General features: G+C 34.5%; 1 protein-coding gene across 1 annotated transcript; it reads left to right on the forward strand.

Annotated features, from left to right (window-relative positions):
* The first annotated feature begins 16,069 nt into the window (after window positions 1-16,069).
* On the forward strand, window positions 16,070-26,472 carry LOC141719243 (uncharacterized). The gene is made up of 4 exons (XM_074521617.1): window positions 16,070-16,260; window positions 22,541-22,939; window positions 23,242-25,840; window positions 26,147-26,472. The coding sequence occupies exons 2-4, from the start codon at window positions 22,599-22,601 to the stop codon at window positions 26,174-26,176; spliced, it is 2,970 nt and encodes a 989-aa protein (XP_074377718.1). The 5' UTR covers window positions 16,070-16,260; window positions 22,541-22,598; the 3' UTR covers window positions 26,177-26,472.
* Window positions 26,473-27,295: the final 823 nt, after the last annotated feature.

Here is a 27,295-nt window from a genome sequence, read left to right on the forward strand (position 1 = left end):
GTAAGCATGTTTCTAATGATAAGACTACTCCTCGTCAGCATGTGAATAACAAGAAGCATGATAGGTCTAAGACTGCCAGTCCTTCTAAGGCTAGAAAGGAGACATTTGTGCCTAAGCTTAAACAGAAATTTGTTAAGGCTGTTTACAAGGTCAAATGTTCAGTCATTGAGAAAGTTGAGACAATTAAAATTAAAAATGTTGTTTTGCCTGACAAAGGACAGTTCTACAAGTATGCCGGGCCCAACCAAGTTTGGGTTCCGAAGAAGGGTTAATCCATTTGTGTTGCAGGGCATTAAAATAGGTGAAACCGGAAGTGTGGATTCTTGACAGTGAATCATCAAGATATATGACCGGAGATAGAGCCCTGCTATCAAATATGGATTGAGAAAGCTGGCCCCCTGGTTACCTTTGGAGATAACAGCAAAGGTTTATCTGAGGGATATGGCTGTTTGCAAGCTGGATATGTTATCAGTAAAATTTTGTATATTGTGCTAGGTTATTATCAGGAAGCAGTATCTAACATATAGCACCAGTGACGAGACTTGAAAATCTTACGACATATCAGGCACCTGCTGCACATTACACTTGGAATTGTACTCTAGTAAGATGTGTACAAGTGTACTTCTGTTTGGTGAGTCAAAAGAGGAAGTCAGTGCACCACAGTTCATGGACTTTGCAGCTGCAGATCTATTGGACTATGCAATCTCTTCTTCACAATCTCACTTTAGGTTGGTATGAACTAGTATACTGCTCAAGCAATCGTCAAGGACATGGTATGGCACTCTAACAGAAGTTATAATTTTATATGAACTAGTAGAGTCGTCATATTTATAACTATTTTATCACTAGGCACAATCATATTGTTTTATATGTGCAGTGGTATATTGATTATGCAACATAACAATTAGTATCTAAAGTACTTGACAAGTATCGGTCAATGATATGTTGTTAACATTATGTTGCAGATATTTGTAAGCTTTTGACATGAATGAGAATTACTTAGACTTTACCCTAAGTGATCAATATTTTATCAAAAACTCATTCATATTGAAAAACAAAATCAAACTTCTTTCTACATTAGTGATTTCTTATTTCGTGTAAAATCTTTTGAAATCACTATTGTAAATCATTTTCTCTCTATCACCATATGTTCTGTGTTACAGGTTCAGTCTCCAATGACTTTCTTTCATTGACAGTCATGAGGTTGAAAACCCACAACATCTATACCAGACTGTAAAGACAAAAACAGAAACAGAACCAACCAACACTCTCTTACCACTAAATATAGTATGAATGAGCGTGAGGGAGATAGTGCCTTAGTGCACCACATAAGGAAGGTTCTGTAGTCAACACAGTAGCTCTGTCTCCTACATAGATGAGTAGTATTTAAACCGAGACAACTGCTAGCCCCCATACATCTTCTCAAAAAGATGTAATGGCTGAAAAGGCACAAAAACAGTTACTAGATTCATTCTCTCAACAGGGTGCGTCTATTGAATTTTGCCTGTCGGCCAAGGCATCCGATGTAGTGTCACCACTTCAAACATAAACAATTCTTGATGCACAAGGAAAGGTTACACACACAAAGGATGAGTTGACGGAAACAAGAGTTTCGACCATTTTAAGGTCAGATTCGATTGTTCAAGGTTCGTTAATGGACCAATTGCCTTTACAGGTGTTAGGAGAGGATACTGATCCAAAAGCCATATGTCAGTGGTCAGTGTCTACCTCCCCAGGCTTAAATCCCCTGGATGCATCTGCGGATAGTGGATCTGACATAGGCGCAGATCGGCAACTTGTTGATAATGATTCAGATATTACCTGATCAGTCACAAGGAAATGTCTTCACAGACATTCAAAGGGAACCTTGATCTTTATGCTAAATTCGTTGGATCATTGTTTACCTTCCCAGAATTCAAATCTGGAACCCTAAAAGGGAAACTAGCAACTTGTAGATTATGACTCAGATTCATCTGACGAGTTTAACAAGGATGGGGATTTGCGAACTCCCATTGCACCACCTGTGACCTCCTTAAGGATGGCTAAGGTGATTTTCCTTGCAGGTACAGCTGGATTATGGAGCTATGAGAGAAGAGTGATACACTTGTGAGAATGAGTGTAAACACGAGTGGAGAGAAGAGTGAAATACATGTGAGGTACACTAAAACACAATCACACACTCACAGTGAGGAAGAAAGAGAAACACTTGTTATTTCTTTTCCAACCAAGTGAAATATGAGAACTCCTTCAGATGACGGCATACATTCCTTCTTTAAGAGGGAGATAAAAGCTTAAGTAATAATTTGGAGGATTCCTCAACTAAGGGGGAGAAATAGCAGGGAGGAAGAAAAAGATCCTACATGTACACTACACCACACCATTGCTGTTTGTAACTGCGGATCCTATTGTACGGGAGAGGTGGTAAACACAAGGTGATTTTCTAGTAAGGGAAGAAGCTGTTTTCAAAAGGGGAGTACCATTGGCTTTTATCTGCGGATCCTATTGTACGGGAGAGGTGGTAAACGAAGGTGATCTTCTTTAATCAGTTGATTCTCATAGGGGGAGAAGCAAGAGAGATATGGCCTTCTCAACAGGAAATGTGGTTGTACAAATGAAGATGGAACTACTTGAAGATATGTTCAGTCTAGAGGAACATCTATTTGGAATCTGGAAAAGGTTAAATGTTATCCAGAACTTTTCTGCTATTTACTTTGCATTTCTGTTTATATCTTTTTCTTATTTGTTAGTTGAGTTATCCTCTAGGTATTTGTGTGTTATTGTCCAACAAACAAAGAGGGGGAGATTGTAAGTCATATGTCATAGCCTATTTGTATATTCGAGGATTTAACTCAACTCAAATAAGAATGTAATAAGTAACTAGTGGATCTACCGTCAAAGAGATCTCGCAAAGTAATATCTGTCAAAGAATTCAGAGACAAGGTTCATCTACAGACTTGAGGAATTAATTCACTGGAAGAAGTTCAAGAAATTGATCATGCCTCAGTGATATAAATCAAGAGTGTGGATTTAATCAAGTGACAGAGATCTCGTCAGAGTATCATTATTTACAAGGATTTAATCTGAAGAAAATCAAAGTATCAAAGTCAAGACATGAAGAAACATCACGGAAGTTAGTCACTCATGAACCAGACAGTACATCGAGTGTCAACATTGAAGTGGTGGAATTGATTCATAATTTTCAGTGATTTTCAGAAGATATTCAGAAGATTGGTTGCTGCTCAGGATTAGTATTAATTCTCTATTAATTAATTAAGTCATATAATTTAATTAAGAAAATAAATTATATCTGCAAAGATTAATTTATTCATTAATTGAATTAATTGATTAATTAATTCAGAATTAATATTAAGGATTTTTCAGAATTTAAATTGGATTAAAAACAGTCTTAAATCAGCAAGACAATTGAAAATGAACTAGCATGACAATCAGGATTGTCATACCGATTGTCATGCCAAGTCATTTCAATTGTCCTACCGAAAGTTCTACTGGGAAGGAGATAGTCTTGCTAGTTCAACTGATTGTCATACCGAAAGTCATTGTAGTTCAATCAGATTGTCTTGCTAGTTCAATCCATTGTCCTACCGAAAGTCTTGCCAGCTATAGGATTGTCATTCCAGTTCAATTCAATTCTGTTGAATGAATTAAAAAGACACAGAAGCAGCAGAAAGAAATAATCATCAAATACACAAGTCAACAAACAAGAACAGAGCAGCCGCAGCAAACATTTTATTCTTCTCTGCAACTTCAAGATCAATTTCTAGTTTGTAATGTTAAATCCAATCAACTAGAAATCATTCTCTTGTTCTTGTGTAACAATCTAGCAGATCAAAATCCCTAGAACTTAATCTCAAATTGCGTTTAGCATTTGAATCTTTTTATTACAAAAATAGAAAAAGTTCATGTCGAATTTATTCTAGATTTGTGATAATTAATTTGAGATTAATTCCTTGTAATCGATACAGTTGTTGTAACACCTTTCAAGTTTAATAATATTTTTATTTAACTTGAATTTTGTTTCACATTTTTTATTCCGTATTTAATTCGATTATTCGGTACTGTTTGTATTCAACCCCCCTTCTACAAACACATTGGGACCTAACAGTACCATTCGCGTGATTTCCGTTGTTTGGCCGGAATATTCGAGGTCCTGCCGGTGTTAATGGAGTTCTTGGCCGGATTTGTTGATTCTGGGGGTTTCAGTTGTTGTTATCGTTCGCGTGATGTTGGGATGTTAAGGGATGATTTTGGCTGGAAACTAAGGTTGAACCGAGGGGTTTTTGGGCTGATCGGATGCTCACCGGAAAACGACGATGTTGCCGGTTTCTGGGACGAACCCAAATTCCGGCTGACTACCGACCGGTTTCCGGTCGTCTTCCCTGACTTTGCCACCCTTAGATCTTCAAAAACCCTAAGCCCAATTCCCAGTTCTGTTTGTGGGATGAACTATAAAAAAAATATTCTAAATTCAGTTTTTATTTCAAAAATTATTTTTAATTCTAAATTTAATTTAGTTAATTATTTTTAAATATTTAACTGAATTATTTTAATTCCAAAAAAATATTTTTTTTCAAAAATATAAATTTGATTTAATTATTTATAATTTATTTTAATTATTTATTTATGGATATAATTGATTGATTAATTCATTTAATCAATTAATTTTATTTATAAATAGTTAAATAAAATATAATTATTTATAATTAAGCCAAATAATTCTTAAAAATTATTTTGAGCTTTTAAAATTTATATTTGTGTATCTGAAAATCAGTTAATATTATTATTAATTGATTTATTCCCTGTTTATTCTTATTTTATTCGTAATAAATAGACCGTTCGTCCGTTTAATACGAAACAAACACGTACAGACTCAAAAAAACATTACGCTTTCAATAGAAATACTTTTGAGACCTAATTTCTTTTGTATAGCAAGGTCATTTGATTTGCGAGTCATTCAGAGTCGGTATCTGGTCGATAAATACTGTTATTGACCTGATTTCAGTTTTAAACGTATCGAGTCGGCTGTTTTGATAAACTGAGTCCTGTGTTATAGGAATTATGTGATACATGGCTTATATGATTATGTGTTATGTGAATTAAGTGCGTACATGAGTCAAAAGTCTTGTATCTGACTGTATTCTTTATGTGCAGGTTATCGTATGGGTAGACAATAGGGTTTTGATGCGTAGTTCATCGAGTAATTATCAATTAGACGATTAAAGGTGTGTCTTTTAATTATAGATGCGGATCATTCAAGTTGATCATGACAAGACGTTGGGAAAAGAATGAAATGGAATAGTATTGCATATCAGGCTTGTAACAACTACATGAGTAGCAGATCAGAGATTTAGCGAAGTAAAAGATGGTGATGCCATGAGATGTCAGACTGAGATAATTGTGTTTCTATGAGTGTGACTAACTGCTAAAAACCCAAATGAAAGTATCCCTATCATCACTTATTGTTCAAGTGATATTTATTTTGAATCCCATTATGCAAGTATTAATTTCCCTATTCTCAGTTTAAAATCGATAAATGTTTTACATATCGCTGAATTAAATGCTTATTATGCAAGTACTCTCTGCTATTCTATGTTCAGAATAGTTAAATATTTTTACTTACCAAATTACTGGATTTATAAATATTTTGGATTTTGAGAAAAGTCATTTGGTTGCGAGTATTACTGCCCAAGTTAATGAGGGAATAAAATTATTTCGGGTGTCGATTATTATGACCCCTTTTCAATAAAAGGTTTTAAGATTGGATCAATGCGTAAGTGACTGGGGCGGACGGTCCAGCGGAGGGCTATTGCTAAGTGTCATATGAATTATTATGACATAATTTGTGCAACAGGCAGATATATTGCCTTTTTATTTGAGTACTCGTGTTTTGAGGACATGTTTCTATGAATCATGACCTTGTGTTATCACACGGGCTGATCAACATGTGATAGTACATCCGTCGGTGAATGATCCCAATTTAAATTATTATTTTGTTTTTGATAATCATAGAATAAATGATTTATCAACTGATTCTGTTTCGGATTAATGGTGAAATGTAGTTTTGATTCAGTTTTTGATTTATGCTGATACTTACTTTGTTGTTAAATATCGGAGGTGGTATTAGTATAGATGATTGATGTTGACTTCAGTATGGGATGTTGTGAGCATCAAAGTTCATATTGATATCTAATTTGATATGACAACAAAATGAGTATTAATATCAAGAGTTCGGTTTTGAATAAAGTTTATGATTCAATCCATAATCATTGTTTCTTGTTATTGTTGTTTACGATATTAACGTAAACACGATTTTACGAGCTTTATCCTCGTCAAGATTCAAAGTATTGCTGAAGTATTTCGCTCGAAAATATCAAAAAGAGTTTTGAATACAGTGAGAAACAATTATCCGATTTTTTAATAAATTTTCTGTTTCAGCAATTATGATTTTAAATGTTCTGCTCTAATGCAGAAGTCGGTTTCATATCAAAAGACCCTATATATGTTATAATGAACTTGCTGAGAATTTTTTCCGCTCATACTTTCCTGTTTTTAAATTTAACCTCCAGTGAGGATTAGCTTGCGTTGTTTAGCCGCATAATTCGAGGAAGCAAAGAAGAAACTTTTGGAAGGTGGTTGGTCCAGGGTTTGCGGACTAGTGTAAGTCTTATTATGTAAAGTTATTTATATTATATTATAGTTGTGTATTGTATAGTTGGGACTAGTATACTTCTTTTCGAAGTTATACTAGCGGGTTAAGTTTTAAGGTTTGGAATTATTGAAAAGAGTTTTAAAAGAAAGAGAAAAATTATGTAGGGAATTTGGAAATTTTGTTTCTAGAACTGTAACCTTAATAGATCTTGGATTAATTGGGGTCATAGATGCTAAATATCTTCCGCTGGCATTTATTTATTGGTTAAATAGGTTATTTTGGATTGAGGTTTCATAGAGACGACCAAATCCCCTGACCCAGGATTTGGGGGTGTTACAGAATTAGAAAAATTCCAAGTTAAATTTGAATTTTGAAAAATAAATATACAGAGAATCTTGAAATATTTATAAATCATATTCCAGTTAATTTCTAATTAAATCAAAATTATCAAAAATTAATCTGCCGCAACACAACAACTGAGTTCTTGCCTTTAGGATGAAGAATTTTATATACCAATTTCACCTACAAGTCTAGTGAAAGTTGCTTCATCCAAAGGTTTAGTGAAAATATCAGCTAATTATTTTTCTGTTAGAACACAAATAAACTCAATAATACCATTTGCAACATGTTATCTAATAAAATGGTACCTTACATCAATGTGCTTAGTTCTAGAATGATTAGTTGGATTAGCAACAATAGATATGGCACTAGTATTGTCACACGTGATTGGAATTTTACGCAACACTAGGCCATAGTTCATTATTTGATTTTTAATCCAAAGCACTTGAGCACAACAACTTCCAGCTGCTATGTATTCAGCCTTAGTTGTGGAAGTTGACACAGATTGTTGTTTCTTACTGTACCAAGATACAAGTCTTTGACCAAGGAATTGATAGCTTCCACTTGTACTATTCCCGTCTACCCTGCATCCAGCAAAATCTGCATTTGTGTATCTAACAGCTTCAAAACCAGTTCCCTTAGGATACCACAATCCCTAGTTTGTTGTTCCCTTCAAATATATGAAAATCCTATTGACAACCATCAAATGTGATTCTTTAGGTTTTATTGAAATCTAGCACACAGACATGTTGCAAACATGATGTCGGGTGTACTAGCAGTTAAGTACAACATATATCCAATCATTCCTCTATAACCTGAAATGTCTACACTTTTTCCTTTCTTATCTTCATTCAAATTGGTATCTATAGACATAGGTGTTGATGCAGGTGAGCAGTCAACCATTCCAAATTTCTTCAACAGATCTTTGACATACTTGGTTTGACTAATAAAGATGTCATCACTTCTTTAACTAACTTGAAGGCCAAGGAACTAACTTAGCTCTCCCATCATGCTTATCTCATATTCACTCTGTATGAGTCTTGAGAATCTTTGTCATAACTTTTCATTAATAGATCCAAAAATGATATCATCCACATAGATTTGAACTAGGATAATGTCATCGCCATGCTGCTTGTAGAATAGAGTTTTATCAATTATCCCTATAGTGAATCCATGTTTGAGTAGAAATTCTGAAAGTGTGTCATATCATGCAATGGGTGCTTGCTTCAATCCATAAAGAACCTTTAACAGTTTATAAACAAAGTTTGGAAATTCTGGATCTTCAAAGCCAGGTGGATGTTGCACATAGACTTCTTATTCCAATTCACCATTAAGGAATGCACTCTTCACATTCATTTGATATTCCTTGAAATTTGAATGTGCAGCAAATGCAAGAAAGATTCTTATTACTTCAAGTCTTGTAACTGGAGCAAAAATTTCATCATAGTCAATTCCTTCTTCTTGTGAGTAACCTTTGGCAACCAGTCTTGATTTGTTCCTTATCACAATTCTATTTTCATCCATTTTGTTCCTATACACGTATTTTGTTCCAATGATACTTCTGTTCTTTAGTGCATGAACCAATTGCCAAAATTTATTTCTTTTAAATTGATTTAGCTCTTTTTGCATAGCAGTTATCTAGTCAGGATCAAGTAGAGCTTTCTCAGTTTTCTTTGGCTCAATTTGAGATAGAAAACATGTATGCATGCATGCATTTGCAGTGGCACTTCTAGTCCTTACTCTAGCATTTGGATCACCAATTATAGCATCTCTTGTGTGACTTCTATCCCATTTTCTGGTGTAATCTTGTTGACTAAAATTGTATTCATTTTCACCATTATTGTCATGACTTGCAGAACTGTCATTTCCTTCTCCCTCCGAGTTTATGCCATCAAATTCAGGTATGTTATATATTGAGATGAATTCTCATTTTTACAATACATTGGTTCATTCGATTCTTCCTCCATTCTATTTCTTGTGTTGATCTCAGCTTCATCTTCAGAATCACTGTCAATATTGAGATTTTTAAACTTTAGGGCTTCAGCTTCATTTTTATCAAGGCATTCCAAGCCTGGACACTTGTCATCATCAAAGGTCACATCTGTGCTTTCCATAATTTTTTTTTGCTCTAACACACAAATTATGTTGGCAGTTCTTTCCAATGAATATCATAGAAAAATAGCTTCAAATACTTTAGAGTCAATTTTTCCAACATATTCAGAGTTGTCTTTGAGCATAAAGTATAGTAGGCTTTCTTTTTGACAAAATTGAGTAGGGTGACTTGCCATAGTTTTTGTTGATTAGATATCTGTTTTGAGTGTAGCATGCAGTATTAACAGCTTCTTCCCAAAAACTTGTTGGCAAATTGGCATCTTGCAACATTGTTCTTGCAGCCTCAACTTGAGTTCTATTCTTCCTTTCAACCATACCATTTTGTTGAGGTGTTCTTGCAGTCGAAAACTCTTGAACAATGCCTTTGTCTTTGCAGAATTCACTTAAAGTTGCATTCTTAAATTCTATGTCATTATCACTTCTCAATCTTTTGACACAATTTTGATCATCAACCTGTTTCTCAACTTTCTTTATATGTTCAATGATTGTGTGTGGAGTTTCATCATTTGAATGCATAAATTTCTCCTAAGTGCATCTTGAGTAGTCATCCACCATCATCAAACAGGTCCACGTGAATAAGTTACAATGAAGCACTTATTGAATTTATAGTTTTGCTCTTGTGACTGGACCTCTTCATTTCCCCTTTTTGAAAATCCTCACAAACTTCCTCCTTAGCAAATTCCAGAGCTGACACATCTCTCACTAATTTCTTTTTCACCAAGGTGCTGATTGCTTTGTAATTTAGGTGAGAGCGTTTCTTGTGCCAAAGTTTGCTTTGCTCAATGGATGCCTTGGTGTAGAAGCAACATATTCCATCCTTGTTTTCTGAATTCAAGTCTGCAACAAACAGGCTTCCTTTCCTTGCTCCTTTCTGAACAACTTCACCAGTTTTCTTGCTAGTAATTGAACAATCTTCTTTGTCAAAATTACTTTGAAACCTTTGTCTGTAAATTGGCCGATACTGAGAAGATTTACTTCAAGGCCAACAACTAGTACTACATCATCAATGACAATATTAAGAGAAATCAACTTGTCATATCCCATTGTGAATCATTTGCTGTTGTCTCTAAAAGTCACCAATGGGTCAGCCATCTCCTCAAACTGTGATAGCATGGCTTTATCACCTATCATATATCTGGAAAATCCACTGTCAATGATCCATATGACTTTATTCTTCTTGCCCAACACACAATGAGGATTAAGTGTGTTTAGCTACCCAAGCAATGTTGGGCACTTTCTTTCTTTTTTCACAAAATTTACAGAAGTAGAATTTGAACATTCAAAAAGAACAACATTCATAATTTGATCAACATTCTCCTTTTTAATTGTAGATCCAGGATTGACTTCCTTAAGATCTTTTCTCAATTCATGACAACTTGTCATAACTTTCATATTGCAAGGAATGCAATCAAACTTATCACAGAAGGAATATGGATCTTCAACCATTACCTCATTGTACTTGCATGCTCCAAATTTTGGCTCACTAATAGCCTTTTTACAAAGGTGAGTTAGGTGATTTGTTGAGCCACATTTCTGACATTGCTTCATTGGAGCATCTCCAACATAGGCATAATTGGTGCTCTTGTTTAATCCAATTTTTCCATTTCTGTTCTTTTTTCCCCAGTGTTTCGAGTCTTGATCTCCTTTGTTGGTGTTTTAGTATCTTGACTCACCACATGATTCTTCTCACATTCAGTGATGTGAATGGATTCTGCATCTTTCTTCTCTTTTTCTTCATCGGCAATTTCTTGCTTGATCTTCAACTCCACTTCACTGAAATTTACTTCACAAATTTTAAACAAAAGTGCATTTACTCTTTTCAGCATCACATGAACATCCTGGTTCACAATTTATTTTCCTTTGTCAGCTTTAACTTTCTTGTGAGAGTTCAATGCCTCATAGTCCAAACCAATAGCTATATTAGCACATGTTTTATTTTTCTCATGATACTGACCAATCAACTGAGATGTATTCTTGAATGATTTGAGATTCAAATTATTTTTCTCAATTATTTCTCTCAACACTGCCTCTACTTCTCCAGCACACTTAAACTTGTTCTTGAGATACTCATTTTCTTGTTTGACTGTTTCATGATCAACAAATTGCAGTTCTAGCTTATGTTTCTCAATTTCAAGTTTCTCATTAATTTTTGACAGCCTACTCACTTCGTTAGTAGTTGTCATCATACTTGTGTGGATATGAAACATCTCTACACTCATTTTCTCAACAGTTTTTTTATATTGAGTGGCATTTAAATCAATTATTGTTAGAAAAGGTACCTCCGATTTGGATGCAGATGATTCTCCTTGCTTAAGAGCCATGAGAGCATAATTTTCATATTCTTCACAGTCATCCTCATCATCCCAAATTTTTCCTTATGCAATGTAAGCTTTTCCCTGTTGCTTTCTCAAGAGTGTTTCATACTTTGCTTCTAATTTCAAATAAGCCTTATCTTTCTTCACTTTCCTTGGCTATTTGCACTCAGTGGCAAAGTGACCAAGTTGATCACAATTGTAGCACCTTATCTTTGATCTGTCCACAGATCCTAACTTGTAGCCACATTTTCCAGTTATATTGAACTGAGTTTTTTCTTTCCAATTGCCGTTGTTGGATGTTTGGACCTTACTATTCCAATATTTGGGCTTTTTAACTCTGATGTTTGAAAATTTTCTTGCAAGATAAACCATTGACTGATCCATTTCATCAAGAGTGTAAAACTCATCCTCTTCCAGCTCTAAAATGACTTGCTTTTGTGGCTCCTTGTTTTTCTGCTCAATAGCTTGAACAACTTGAGTCTGGGGTTCCAGTTCATCTTCAGACATTTTGTTGTCATTTTCTACCAAGGCACTTGATCCATCAACAATATGCGCTTGACCGGATTTCAATGACTTCCTCTGTAACATCTCTAGCTCATAGGTCTTCAAAATACCATAAAAGACCTCCAAAGTCATTCTGCTTAAATCTCCTCCTTCTCTGATTGCAGATATCTTTTGTTTTAGGTTATCAAGAATGGTAAGCAAGAATTTAAGGCCGACCTCTTTAGCTTTATAATACTTGTCATGAAACTGTAAATCATTTATTAACTTATTGAACCTCATACCGTGAAACCAATATCCTTCTTTGATTTAACTAACCTTTTATGTTCCCTCACATAGTATTTTTATTTTCTCCCAGATCTATTTAACTGACTTACAGTTAATAATGTTATTGTACATTACATTATCAAGGGACTCAATTAATATGAGTTGTAAGTAGGGCTGTAATTTGGGTCGAGCGGGCCGAGTTTCGAGCCAGACATAATTCGAACCGAGATTAATCGAGTCAAGCCGAGCCAGCTCGTTTAACTAAACGAGTCTAAACCTCTACCCGAACTCGACTCGTTTAATTTCACGATTCAAGTCGAGCTGACTTGTTTAGCTAAATTAGACGGTTTTAACGAGTCGGGCGAGCCGTCTCGTTTAATTTTATACTTAATCGAGACTAAACATCTATCCGAACTCGGCTAGTTTAATTTTACGAGTCGAAACGAGCTGACTCGAGTAATTAAATGAGCCGAAACCTCTACCCGAACTCAGCTTAGACGAGCCGAGTCGAGGCCACTTAAACGAGTTCGAGTCGGCCGAGCTCACGAGCCATCCGAATCGAATTACAGCGCTAGTTTTAAGCCACCATCAAGTAAAATCTTTTCTTTTTCAGGCTCTGTGTAAGTTGAGGGATCTTTAGGTGCAAAATGTGCAGGTATGATCATGTCTCCATCTGTAGATTCAGGAACCCTTTCCATATGAATGAAGGGTCCATTTTTGAAAATCTGAATGGACATAGGGTTGGCCATCCTTATGAACAACAACATTTTCTTCTTCCATAATGTGTAGTTAATCTTGTCAAAGACAAGAATCTTGATACTGCTTAATTTCTGAGCACTCATTCTTTTAAGATCTTTATCTGTTTACTTTCAGATTTTACTCTGATACCACTTGCTAGATATTGAGTGCAATAAAATATAACCGGGGGGGGGGTGAATGTGTTTTCTTGGATTTTAATCTTCTTCTAAAGTGTTTGGCTTATTAATGAACAAAGCAGATATGAATTTGTAGAGATAAATTGTTTAATTGTAAGCACACAAACAAAATATCAAAAACTCACATGATTGTATTAATCAAATTTGTTTTGCTATAAATATGTGTTCTTGAAAATAAGAACCTAACTACAAATCTTGAGAGAAAATCCAATATTTTTCTAGATCTGTTTTATTACTTCTAAACTAAAGACTCGTGCATGCTTTATAGACCAACAACACAGGTTTACAAAACTTGCAGTAAAATGTACCAACACATTTTCTAAAGCTATATTATTTATTTCCATTTCTGGTGTTAGCAAATCTGTGCAGAATCTTGCAGGTCTGTGACTATCATTTCTCCAGTGAATCTTTACCTTTCATCTTGTATTCTTCAAACTGCTTTTGTCTGAATTATGAATTTTTGAGATAGTTTGTCGAGATCTCTTTTATTCTATAGAGATGTCACATATCGATAAACATAATAACTTATCGATATCTTGAGTTCTCTACATGTGTCTTTGACTTGTCGAGGTCTCCAGTTCCCTACATGTAGAATAACTTGTCGACATCTCAGGTTCTTTACATAGCCTTTTGACTTATCGACATCTCTAGTTCTTTACATGAAGATTGGGCTTGTCGATATCCATATATCTCTACACGAATAAATGACTTGTCGATATCTCTAGTTCTCTACATATACTTTTTGACTTGTCGATATCTGAGATCTTTACATGAAGAAATGACCTGTCGATATCTCTTGGTACTTCTCCTTAAGTCATTTTGGACTTCTCGACAGACTTCTCGATATCCCTTGATATGTGACTTGTCGATATCTGACTTAGAACATTTTTCCCAGAACAGTATTATTCAAATCCATGCTGTAACACTTTTCTCTGAGGTATGATCAATAATTGATCTTTTTCCAGAGTTTATTCCTTAGCTTGAAGGCTGTTCACATAAAAAATCCTCCAGTCTAATCTACTTAACATTCTTACAGACTCAAGGGATACAATTACAAAATACAAATATAGATTATCATACAAATTATCCTTAGGGCCGCCAAAGTGACTTAGTCTTGTTATGTATAGGCATGTATTGCACAACAAAGATGATTCACGAGGATTTACCTTTTCCGAAGATTGTGACAAACTTCATTGATAATTAATTTATTAATCCTCTACATGTCTATCTTTCACAAAAAAAACTATCAATTTTGTCAAATAAAAATATTAACACTGAATAGGTTCAACTTTCCTTAAGTAAGAGAAAAATGGGTTTGAGGATGGTCTCAGGTAACTCCTTGAGGTTATAAATTTCTCCATTATAAATTTAATGAAATTTTTATAAATATTAATAATTTATCCATAAATTATAAATTTACCCTTATATATTTATATGTGTAAAGATTATAATCTTATGGGAGTTATATGAGGTTATCCTCACGTATATGATACTGAATAAATAATCCCTAATAATATGACTTTTTTTAATTTATTAAATTTTATATAACATATATTTTAACAAAGAGATCAAAAAATTACTAAAACTATCTATTTGAAAATTTAAATATGTACCATGTACGGCTAAACGCATAATTATAATTAAAATAAAATTTTAAAAATCATTAAGAACATCTTCAATAATCCAACCCTTTGTTAAAAAACTTACGTGACATACCATAATTTCAATTATACCATAATTTCAATTATAGAGTTTATCTAAAAATAGCTTGCCTCCAATTTGTAAAATCATTAGCTAAAATTTTAGATAATTCTTTAATGTTGGCCATACTTGTTGAACATTTAGAGACTTGTAGCAATATGCCAAATCATTTGGTTATCATGTTAAAATAAAATATTCCATTTATAACAAACAAAAATAATAATTATATAATATTTTTAAAATATAACCAATTCAATTAAACTACAATCTCCTACAGATTCACTAAAATTTTGAATAATAGTATTTTAATTATTTAGCCAACCATTTTAGTCAACAAGTATTGGAGATGCTTTAAGGGTAGGCAAACAACTATAAGTGTTTATTATCGTTTTAAAATTTTTAAAGTAAAAGTGCCTACCGAACAAATATAAAGAAAAAATATGTCAAAAACCTTTTTCAAAAAAGGAAACACATTCATTATTTGTTAATTGGGTTTTCTTTTGAAAAATACAAAGTCATTTTTTTGTTGTTGCAAAAGTACTATTATAATTTTTTTTTAAAATGTAAAGAAACGTTTCCGCAATTCGATGCAATCTCACGGGTTTCTGCTACTCCATGAAACTAAAAATAACCTCGAATGTCACCAAAATCAACCTCCAATGCAATTAAAAAAGTCGATCCAACTAGTTGTATATATGATTGATTTTAGTTTCACTATATTTTTGCAGAAAATAATAAAATCGCAAAAAAAATATAAAAAAGAATATTATTGATTTATTAATTTTACCATGTATATGTATGTAGGCCAATATTCTAGAGACTATACGGAGATCCGTGAAGAGTCCTGATTTTATTATTGAATGTGTAAAATTTTATTTTAAAAGATTATAAAATTCGATATTAATGTAGAATAATAATTATATTTATATATAATAAAAAAAGTAACACTTAAAATATTGAAAAAATTTATTTTTAAATTTAATTCGACCATATAATTATTGTGGATAAGTATTACTAAAATAAATATTTTAAATTGCTTCATTAATTTTTAAGTAAAATTTAAATTAAAAAATATTACAATTTTATTTTTTATTTTAATAATTAAAATTTATAATTATATAATGAAAAAAGAAATAAATAGCACGAAATAAATTGTATGGGAGTCCATCTAGTTATGTAAACTATGTACAGGACACGGACAGTCATATGTACTTTGTATACACGTAACTCAAGTTTTAACTGACTACACACTGCACAGTAACACGCTAATTCCATCTATCCCCCCTCTTTTATACATCATTCTTGTCGGAGCACTCCGCCGTTAAATCCCGTGTCTCTATTCAATTCATCCTCATTTTTATTATCTCGATTTAATATTACTTTTTATAAATTGCTTTTGCGGATCTCTCTCCCTCACTCTCAGGTCAGCTCTCTTTTTTAAATTTTCCAAAATTAGGGCATTGTGTGTACGTATATTTTTATTCATGAATTAAGATGTTTTCTTTTTGTTGCATAATTTAAAGACTTCGACAAGCTTATAAATTATTTCTATTAATTTTCAGCTGATATTAATTGTTTGTTTGTATTTAAGTGTTCTTACTAATCTGTTGTTACTGTTTATATTTTTGCTCGCGAGATTTGTTAGGGTTGTTACTGTGAATTATTCTGATTTTTTCATTGTTATGTTGGCTAGAATACTCGACAGGGTTTAAGTCAGGATTACACTGTGTTGCGTTTTTTTATTGTCAAGTTTGGGTTCAGGTCCAATTAGGGTTCCGGTGTTAATATATGCTGTATGTTTAGTAGTGTAAGTATACAGTTTATAAGCTAGTATAACAAGGATAGAGAATAAGTTTTCTTGATACACAATTATAAGTTGCTGATCCACGTAATTCTTTTCTTTTTCGTTGCGTTTTTACATTGTTGGATGGTTGTTTACTTTGGATTGGTTATGCTTGGTGCGTACAAGGTGCTTGCTGATATTTGATGATAAATCACTCCTACAAGCGACATTGTTGAAGTTGGAAAGTATGAGATGAACGAATTTAATGAGAAAATTAATAAGTTGCAGCTTTCTAGGATGGACACCTTCGATGACGGATGACCAATCAGAAGAATTAAATAATGAAGGACAAGCACGAGCACGAAAATATTCATTCTACGAATGGAATATTATTTATCTTGTTGATGGCGAGGAAATGGGCAGTAATGTGTGTTTAATGTTGGGAGCAAACATCTCAACTATGACTAACAAATAGAATTCCATTTAAAGTCTATATTACATGTGATGTGAAGGCTAATCAATCTATATCATAATATATCAAGAAGTTTGATAGGTGTATATAAAATTGGTGAACATTCAAACAATGGTAATTGAGGATTCAACACCCTTTTTTCTTCTTTCTTTGTCGAAGTCTTACAAGAACCTTTTACAAATGATGTTGTGTGAAAATCATGAATGAGACTAGAACTTTATGGATTGATTTTTTACAAATATGATGGCTACCAAATGTAACAAAGGGGAGGCATAAGAGATTGATCTTTGGATGCTTGTATATGTTGTATGACTACGAAGTGTAACAAAGAGGAGGTACAACAGTGTTTCTAAGATGTTAAAGTAATGAGCAAGGAAATGGCAAGGGATGAAAGTATAGATCAAGTTATAGACCTCTTGCAAAGAGGTTATGTTTTAGATGCAGTGAGCTTGGTCATTTGCAAGTGAATTGTGTAGGATGTGGAAAAAACGTATAAAATAGATAGGACACAAATAATTGAAGCTACAAGAGGAACATGATCATTGTTATTCGGCTATTTGTGAATTAGATTTCTTTAGTGGATGGATTCGTTGCGCCTCTTGTGGTTAATCTTACCATATGTTTCCTAATTGAAAGTGTTTTACTAACTTATAGAAACATTGGCGGTGTTATCGTGTTGATACAAGATTAATCATTTTGGAAACTATTGGGGCTTGGTTCCCTCAAACCGGGATGCATGTATAGTCAATTGATGTGAGACTTGCCCTTGAATTGTTGAATGACCTTATTTCGTTGCCGTTCAAGACTAGTAGGTTTGTTATAGTTGTATAATGAAGTGGTGAACATTGTTGTACGTGGAATAGAAATCATTTGCACCATTAAGGCCCAACAAAAAAAAGGATAGCAAAAATACTTGGAACAAGTTGTACGAGAGATCCATATTTATGCATTTGGTTATCATTGGAGTCGATTGGATATATGTTTGATCATATTTTTGAAGTTCACTCTAAGATGCCTTGCATGGAATTTTGCGAGCATTGCGTGTACGGTAAAACACATTAGTTAAAATCGAGCAAACAAAAAAGACGGAAACGACATATACTCATTTATCGTGCTTAGAGCGCTCTGAGGAGGTAATATGTACGAAGCCTCACCCTTACTTAAGAGGGTAAATAGGTTATTTTTAGAAAATGAACGACGACATACGGAATAAGGAATCAAACTCATGAACATTGGGTCAATGGTCATATGAGTTAGGAACCAATGCCAACTAAACTCCTTTCAAGTAAACAACGGAGATGCATATCATATAATGTATACGGGTCAATTACAATCACTTCGTCTTTTTTTGCAAGTGTGTTTATACTTATTTCTTGAAGCATAACTGAGGTACTTTTCAATTTGAGAAATAATGGAATATTTATTGTAAACCCGAGTAAGAAACCGAGACCACTATTTCATTGCAGACCTTGGAGATCATTTATGTTCAACAAGTAAAATTTTACATAAAACATTGCAGACGTATAATTTTGTGAATCATGTTCTACAAATATCACTATTTTAATGAAAATCTTGAAAATCCCATATGTACTATTAAAACATTGAAAGACGTATTATTCTACAAAAATATTCAACTTGCGGTTCAAATTTTAGAACTTACATGGTCTATGTGTAAGAACATAAATGTTTTTCAAGATTTGTAGTGAAATAGTGATTTTTATAAAACATACTTCGCATAAATAATGTGTTTTGTAATGTTTTAACCGTAGAAAATAAATGGTCTCCAAGGTCTCCATAGAACTTAACTCTACAATTTGATATAGATTATACCTAGGGTGTATTTTTGTGATTGGCAATGCTTAGCCAAGAAAATATTGTAGCGGATCATGGAAGGAATGATTCGTTTGCAACGAGAAATGAAAATATTTATACTCTAATATGCTCATTCGGGAAAATGACAGTGCCACACTTGGTTGCTATAACATGCGACATCATGAATTGGCCATTTCATCTTTAGATGGGGATCTACGATTAATCACGTGGTCAAGGAAATTTTAAAATTTTGAGAAACCGATACTTTTGAGTGTTTAACATATTATCACATGAAAAAGAAACTTGATGTGGGAGTCGAGAGAAAATATACTAGAGGTAAGCAACAAGTGTAAAAGGCAAGCACTTTCGATGCTTAAATGATTTAAGTTCATATTCGAAAGATGTTAATGTTGATGAGAACATTATTATAGCTTCTTTAAAAGCTAAGGTGTTTATGGATTATTTTTGGTCCATGTTGGAAATTGTTAAAACAAAATCCAAGGATCGATTAGGTCAAGAGTTTGACAAATGAGACACTTGATGGATTGAAACGCTAGACGATTGACCAATTTGAGGGTAATCGACTTCTAGCAACCTAAGATAAATATGCAAACAAGTAACAAATTTGGGGTCATATTAGCATTTTGAGAAACCATTAGTGAATTTTGTTGGAAGTGCGCCCTTGAAGGATGATGCATGAATCTTTTATTAATGATGCTAGTTTTTCCATAAAATACCACCACTCATGTGTCAACTAAACATTTGTCAAACGAGAGAGCAGTTGATGAAATGTTGTAAGAGTATAGCAATGTTTAGACTTGCTTTTATGGATTAGTGTTGTGTAATATGTTTGCAAGTGTATATAATTTTACAAAAGTTAATAAGTAGTAAATACAAGTTATGGTTGCTTGGAGGACTTCTATTGTAAAAATCACTAATTAATATTTAAGACTTTGATACACAAATATAGTTATTGATTTAAACTAACTAAAATTAGACCAGAAAAAAGTGGTTGATAATGTTATCCATATGGGAAGATAAGTTAGGATAGAGAGAAGTCCAAAAGGTAAGTGAAAACAAAGTCAATTGAATATCTTCTATGGTCGGATTTTCTTCTTGCGTTGATGGCTCCTTCCCCTTCTCCGTTTTGCAACTTTTTATCTAGTGCGTAGTATATCTCTCTCTAGATTAGGGCTCATGTATTTCCTATTTAAAGGTCTTTTAATTATCTTTAATATTTAATGCAAAGTCGAAGAGATTTCTTAATGAATAGAACTTCATAAAAGGACATTCGTAGTTGCCTTTTGGACTATTGTTCTAGGCTATGTTGTCTGGAGTTTAATAGAATCAAAGATCCAATTATAGGCTTGGTTTTTGTGGGCTGTTGAGTCATCTAAACTGACTTTTAGAGCTCAAAAGAGGAGCTAAAGAGTGAAGACCGGGGAAGGAAAATACAAAGTGCAGTTAAACTATCTCTAAGTTCTACTGTTTTAGCTCTGATCTTTCTTTCATTAGCTACTTGATACCTACAATAAAACTTCAAAATGTGTTAAATAAATCCCAGTTCGATTCAAACCAACAAGATATATGGACAATAATAAGATTCAATACTTGTGGATCAATGTCATCGTCATGCGGGGAGGTTTTTAGGCGAGGTGGAGAATTCGACAAAAGATAAGGACTAAAGAGCTGTGATCTTGTTATGGATACTTGACCAATCATCAAAATGGTACACCTGATTAGGAGCATTTGCGATTTTCCCTGGTGTTTGTTTAAAGTTTAAGGTCTATGATGTATGGGGTGGAGAACTGTGAACTTTGGAACAGGCCTGCTTAGGTTCTATGGTGCCTCCAATATACATGCTATATATGTAAATATGTACTCTATGAGCTAGGGTAAGTGTGCAACTAGTATAAATTTCCTATAAATGCAAAATATTCCCCAACCACGTAAAATTTCCTTTTACTTGCCCTTTTTACATTTTTAGATAGTTGTTTACTTTGATTGGTTGCTATGCTGCTTGTTAATGGTGGAACGCAACACTTGTTCAAGACAAGGCGTGCTTTATGTTAGAGAAGACTATATTGAATTATTAATCTTTTTAGCTGTTTGATGTTACTTTGCATCTGTGAACTTAAGGTGTGGTTTGTAATATTGAGTTGGTTTTAGATTTGGATGGCTCCTGGTCCATTTTGATTCTGATTCAATGTGCATTTTTTTAATGCTACCTACTCGTGCTTTTGGGGCAGTCCATGGTGGATGATGTAATAGAGCACTGGCAAGTTTGGAAAGTCTCGTTAAATTTGAGATCACCAAACTAAGTATTCTACCTCAGTGTTTGTCTATGGTTGATTATAGCTAGGTTTGCACCACGTATACCCTATTATAATGGGTTTCTAAGAGGAAAATAAATTTAGATATTCAAGCAAACTGTCGACCTTTTTAGTTACACAGATTACCTCTATAGAAGGCCCAAAAGCGATGTTGCTTTATAAAACTCTCCGTGATGGTGATTAGAAAAATTTATTACCTTCACTTTCTGCTAATTCTTGATTGCTCCTGATCTTTTAGTGGTTGTGTGTGCCTGTGTGCAATGGTAGAAAGATTAAATTTGTGACTTAACATGTTACATGGGATAATTTTATCAAATGTTTTTTTGACTTAGTGACGTAGTCACATACAGGGAGGTGATGCCATTTATACACGAGCCTCTGCCAGGAACCAACAGTAGTAATTTGCAGTAGTTGTGATTGTTCAAATGAAGTAGCTACTTGATATTGATGTAGACGGCTAGACACAATTTTTATGCCAAATATTTTAAACATTTAGTGCAACTAATAGTATTGATAATTATGAAATCCAAATTAGTGCCTTTAGGTTGATTTCAGCTATTATATTCATTAATAATTCAAGTTGAAATTTATTATTTTTAATTGATTTTTTTTATTTAAGTTAGTGCAAGTTAGTAAAACTTAGAAACTAACTAAATACTCTGAGAATTATTAAATCAATTAACACATTTTGAAAAGTAAAATCAACTATAGTATTAGAAAATGAATAATATCAAGTTTAGTATCCTGATATATACAATATAATAATATGAATGTATCTAGTATCTATATTGGGGCAGTGTTTCTGGGTAAGATTTACATTGAGTGAGATTTAACCCACCCTCAATTTTTGACTTGGCTAGGCCACTGGTCACCTATAGTTGTTGATAACAGTAGTATTTAATATGGATAGTATATAGTATGTACGAGTGTGCAGGTTTGGGTTTATTAACCCTTGCTCAGGTTGAAATTCTTTATATAAATGTGTTCTAGGAATGATGTCATGAATTGCAAGAGCGAATATGGATCCACTTTTCCGGAAAGTAAATGTGTAATTTAGTTAGGATAGTCCATGACCGGAAAATAGACTATGAACAAGTAACGGTTATGGGTCTATAAGTTTCTACCATTATTGTGTAGACCTCTGGCTTCTTGGTTGTTCACTACTTTGCAACTCATTTTAAATCTTTTAGGTTGGCTAAACATGATAAAATAAAACACAAATTAGAAGCAGATATATTGTGGAATTACATGGGAGTTGGGTAAATCTGTGACATTAATTTCCTTTCTTCACTTTGTTATGCAGGTTGCGTATCTTTACTGGAGCAGATAAGCACTCAAGGATATTTGTACAAGGGTACACCATGAGTGGTAGGAAACGCAAATCTCTATGGGATAGCAAGGAGGAGACTGAGATTCCTGCTGAATTTGGTAAGAACGATGCTAGGCATGGACGAGAAATACATTCTAGTCATCATGCAAAATGGTCAGAGTTGGAGGCCAAGAATGCATTAAATTCTAATAATGGTTCACGGTGGTCTTCTGAAATACGGCAAGACAACAATGGCCGTAGAGACTACAATGAATTGCCAAGAACTGAAAGGACCGCTGGTGGGGCTAAAGGCTACAGTAGATCTCCTGGCCTTAATGAGAGAGGAAAACAAAATCATAGCCCTCCAGAAATTTATTGGAGCCAATCACGCAGGTTTGCAATTTTTGTAATGAACCTCCTGTTATAATTATCAGTGTTTTTTGAAAGGAAACCTAACACTTAAAAGATGCCGGACAGTTCATGTATATTAGATTAATTTTATTTGGGTCCGCCGTATTGCTCAGAACAATCCTAAGTTATATTCTGGCATGCTCCAAGTGCATCTTTAGATAGTTCCTACAATTTTTAATCAAAATCTTTGTCTATATTTTAATAGTTTTAGTGAACCTGTTTTCACGTTATAATTCATGTAAAAATTAGATTTAGTATTGAAGTTGCCTTTCGTTGGATTTTAGGTGCCAGAGAAGTAGAAGCAGTAGTCGGAGCAAAGGTAGAGCTGGGAGCAGAAGCAGAAGCAGGGACAGGGACAGAGAAATGGACAAGGATACAGATAGTATCCGGAACTGGAGCAGTGGAAGGGACAGAAACATGGACAAGGATACACATGGTATCCACAGCTGGAGCAGGGGAAGGGACAGAGAAATGGACAAGGATACAGATGATATCCGAGGCAGGGGAAGGGACAGAGACACAAATGATATCCGGAGCTGGAACAGGGGAAGGGACAGAGATATGGACAGGGACATGGATGGTATACCGAGCTGGAGCAGAGGAAGGGACAGAGATATGGACAAGGACAGGGATACTAATTGGAGCAGGAGCTCACTCTCTGATCAGAGACGTGAACATAATGGAATGGGTGATGTAAAAAATGGGGCCAGAGCATCATCTCAGATATGTAGAGATTTTTCTGTTGGAATGTGCAGACGAGGCGATCAATGCAGATTCCTTCACGAGGACAATCTCAATCTTAGGGATGAATTTAAGCCAGAAAGAGAAAGAGCAGATAGATCGAGAGGTAGACAGGAAACTAGTGAAACTTTCTCTTCTGATAATGAAAGGCTTAGATATCGGACACTTGATAAGGTTTCCAACTACGACAGAAGCAATAGGAGTTCTTTTGACCGTGATCACAGGCGCCAGCCGCATAAGAATAGTAACATTCCTTGCAAATATTTTGCAATGGGAAGATGTCACAGGGATGATTGCAGGTTCTCTCATGATCATCCAGGAGGCGGCGATGTCAAAGAAAGAGTGCAGTATGATAGGTACACCCAGCATCCAGATGACGAGAATAAATATAGGCATGGTCCAAAGTGGGGTGATGCAAATGGTGTCTCAGATATGAATATTAATGACTGGAACGACCGTGATACAGGAAAGATGAGTTACACTGACAGAACTCCTAAAAGACAGGCTTATGGTAGACTGGATCAAGATATAGAAGATGAGAACATATCGTGGAATGGTCCCAAGTGGAGCGATGGTACTGGTATGTCTGATGTGGCCAGACCCAATCTATGGGATGACAGTAATGCCGGGAGTGTGAATGTTCCTGAGACACCAAGGGCAGGGATAAAGACTGATGAAAGGTGTGGCAACAGTATGGATCACATGATGTGGAGCAGAACACAGAATAATAGTAATATGGAAAATGCAGACACCTTTGAATCAACACTTGACAGAGAGGTCTGGGTCGATGCCCAAGGGTCCCATATTCAGACTGCAGATGGCACATCTTTGCAGAGTTGTGAAAAAATAATTGAAGGAGCATCAACCCAGAAGCTTAGCAACAATGTTGGGCATCCCTTAGTCTCTGAAATTTCTTGTGTTCAACAGCCTGACAGTAATAGAGGAAATAATATTATGTTGAATGATAATTGTAATGCACTGAAGGGGGTGAGCATATCTGGGAACAGTAAGCAGTTGCTTGTACCTGAGCATATCTTCAACCAGAACAGTGGTACTTCAGTTTCAGTGCCTTTTAATTTTCATGAAACTGATCAAATGAATGTCATCCCTGTGAGTCTTTCAAAAGGACCTGAGACTGATCCAAACAGGTCAGATGTACAACTATTATATCCAAATCAACAAGATGACTCCAAGAAACTTTTTGAGGAATTTACCAACAAACAACAAATGTTGGAATCTGAAGTATGCAAAGTAGATCCTGTTATTCCCCAAAATGTCATGACCAGTCACCAGGTTGCAGCAATCCCTAATCTTTCTGCATCTCTCAATGAGATATTTAGCAACGGGAAACAGCTTCCTGAACTCTATGCTGTATTGAACTCTAAAAACTCCACCTCTCTTTCTTGTTCTGCAAGTGTCAACCCGCCTACAGCTTTGACAGTAAATCAACCCAGTCAAATGACAAAGTTCCAAGGTCAGCATGTGCCCATAGGCGATACCATTGAACCGGGCAAGCATGGCAAAATTGATGAACCATCTGAACAGGAAAATCATGCCAGTGACAAACTCTACGAGGAAAATAAGCCAACGCCATTCGAGCACCCCACTCATTCATCTACTGAGACGATAAGTGAGGGTGATAACAATAATAAACATTATGACCTGGGCGAGCCAAAGCCCCTGGATCAGTTTCTTTTGTCATCTACTGATGGTCCTGACTCCGGAAAAACAGAGAAGGTATGCAGTCCGGTGAAACCAAGTCAGGTAAGTCCTACAGTTAAGCTGTCAAGGCCAAATATAAATCTAGAAGCCCATCAAAACTTAAAATCTGAGAATTGCAAGCCGGAAGAAGATATCCCATCTGACAATGCTAATCCAGAAGGTCGGGTTCGAGAGGGCAATACTGGCAAGGATGAGAAAGAAATGCGGCTTTTCAAAGTTGCACTTGTGGAATTTGTTAAGGAGATTCTAAAGCCCACATGGAAGGAAGGTCAAATGAGCAGGGAAGTCCATAAATCTATTGTGAAAAAGGTGGTAGATAAAGTGACTGGTACAATTCAAGCAGTCCATGTCCCCAAAACACAAGAGAAAGTTGATCAATATCTTGCATCTTCTAAACCCAAGCTTGCCAAACTTGTACAGGTCAGCTTTGTTTGTGATTTTTCTGTTAGCATAGTTGTTCTTTCTGACATTTAGCAAACATCACGTGCTGCTGTGCCAGTTTATACCATCATTTCAGTTATTATTAAAGCTTCAGCGTGGTTTGTCTATCACACGTTTTTTCTTAATTGTGGAATTTACATCCTAATGAATGTTTCTGATATCAAAGACAGTCACATGTTGATTGATTTAAGAAAGTAGATCTCCATAGGAATATCTCAGGTTGTAAAAATGTTTTAAAATGCTCAGTTTCTATATGTTACTCTAAAGTCCTTTTCGTCTTTGCAGGCCTACACGGAGAGACTATTGAAGAGTTGAAAGAGGTGCTTGAAGAACCTTAGGCATTACTGATGTTTCTTGTACCAGGCATAGACAGGAGCTTGTTCTGCATCTTAAGTTTTTTTAGTTTTTAGAGATCAGCTAGCTTTTTAATGCTCTAAAATTACAAATTTCTGTTTGTCCTACATGATAGTTACTGCTTATTACCGTGTCTTTGTAGATAACTAGATATTATTCATAGTGTGATAGTCTAATAAGGATGCTTTGTTATGTCATAACCTGGAGGAGTATAAGGTTTGTCTATCTATTATAGACAATATTGTGTTTAATTTTTACCCCAGTGTCTTCACAGAGAGATAGGACTTGGGAGGCTGGTACCTTCCATTGTTTCAGTTTCTGGCAATGATATTCGACAATAATTTTCAATAACGGAAATGCAGTGAAAGCTTTTTCTTTTTAAAATTTTTGTAAAAGGAATTAAAACCTGTCACGTGTATGCTGCATTATTTGGTATAAAACTTGGGAAATAAATTTAAGTTACATAGCACTCCTCACACTTGAATGAATGCCCTTCTATCTATTCGGTAGGTATATGCTTTACATGATTTATTAATATCTCCAACTTATTAATATACATTGACAAATCACATACCAATTAACTTGAACAAATCTGAGCAGAAAGATATGATATTTTTCCCTGGATTTTATTTAAATTCTTTATATGGAAATGGGTTATTAGGGTAACACAACGACAAAGTCAGTCGAAACGTTTTAAAACATTGAATCAAATTACATCGCGTATATAGTACAGTATTTATGTTATGGTGCCAAAATACGTATCGAAACATGCGTAAAAAAGCATCACCAATCTCAAAATAATTATAATAATTATTTAAATAGGGAAAAGTATTTTACATAACTTAACATTTCAAAAAAGGATAGCAAAAAGTTATATTACAGGTAGATAAATAAAAAATACACGCATACAAAAAGTACAACGTAGATACTTCAGTAACAAGTAGATTCTACAACAGGGAAAGTTAGCTGAATATTCTTTATATATTTGACTTGAATATATATTATTCACAGTCACACACTTGATGAGGCCCAGAAATAAACAAGAGATTCTTGTTTTAGGTTCTAAAATCATGAGGCCCT

Source organism: Apium graveolens, chromosome 4, assembly GCF_009905375.1.
Source record: "Apium graveolens cultivar Ventura chromosome 4, ASM990537v1, whole genome shotgun sequence".
NCBI classification, from domain to species: domain Eukaryota; kingdom Viridiplantae; phylum Streptophyta; class Magnoliopsida; order Apiales; family Apiaceae; genus Apium; species Apium graveolens.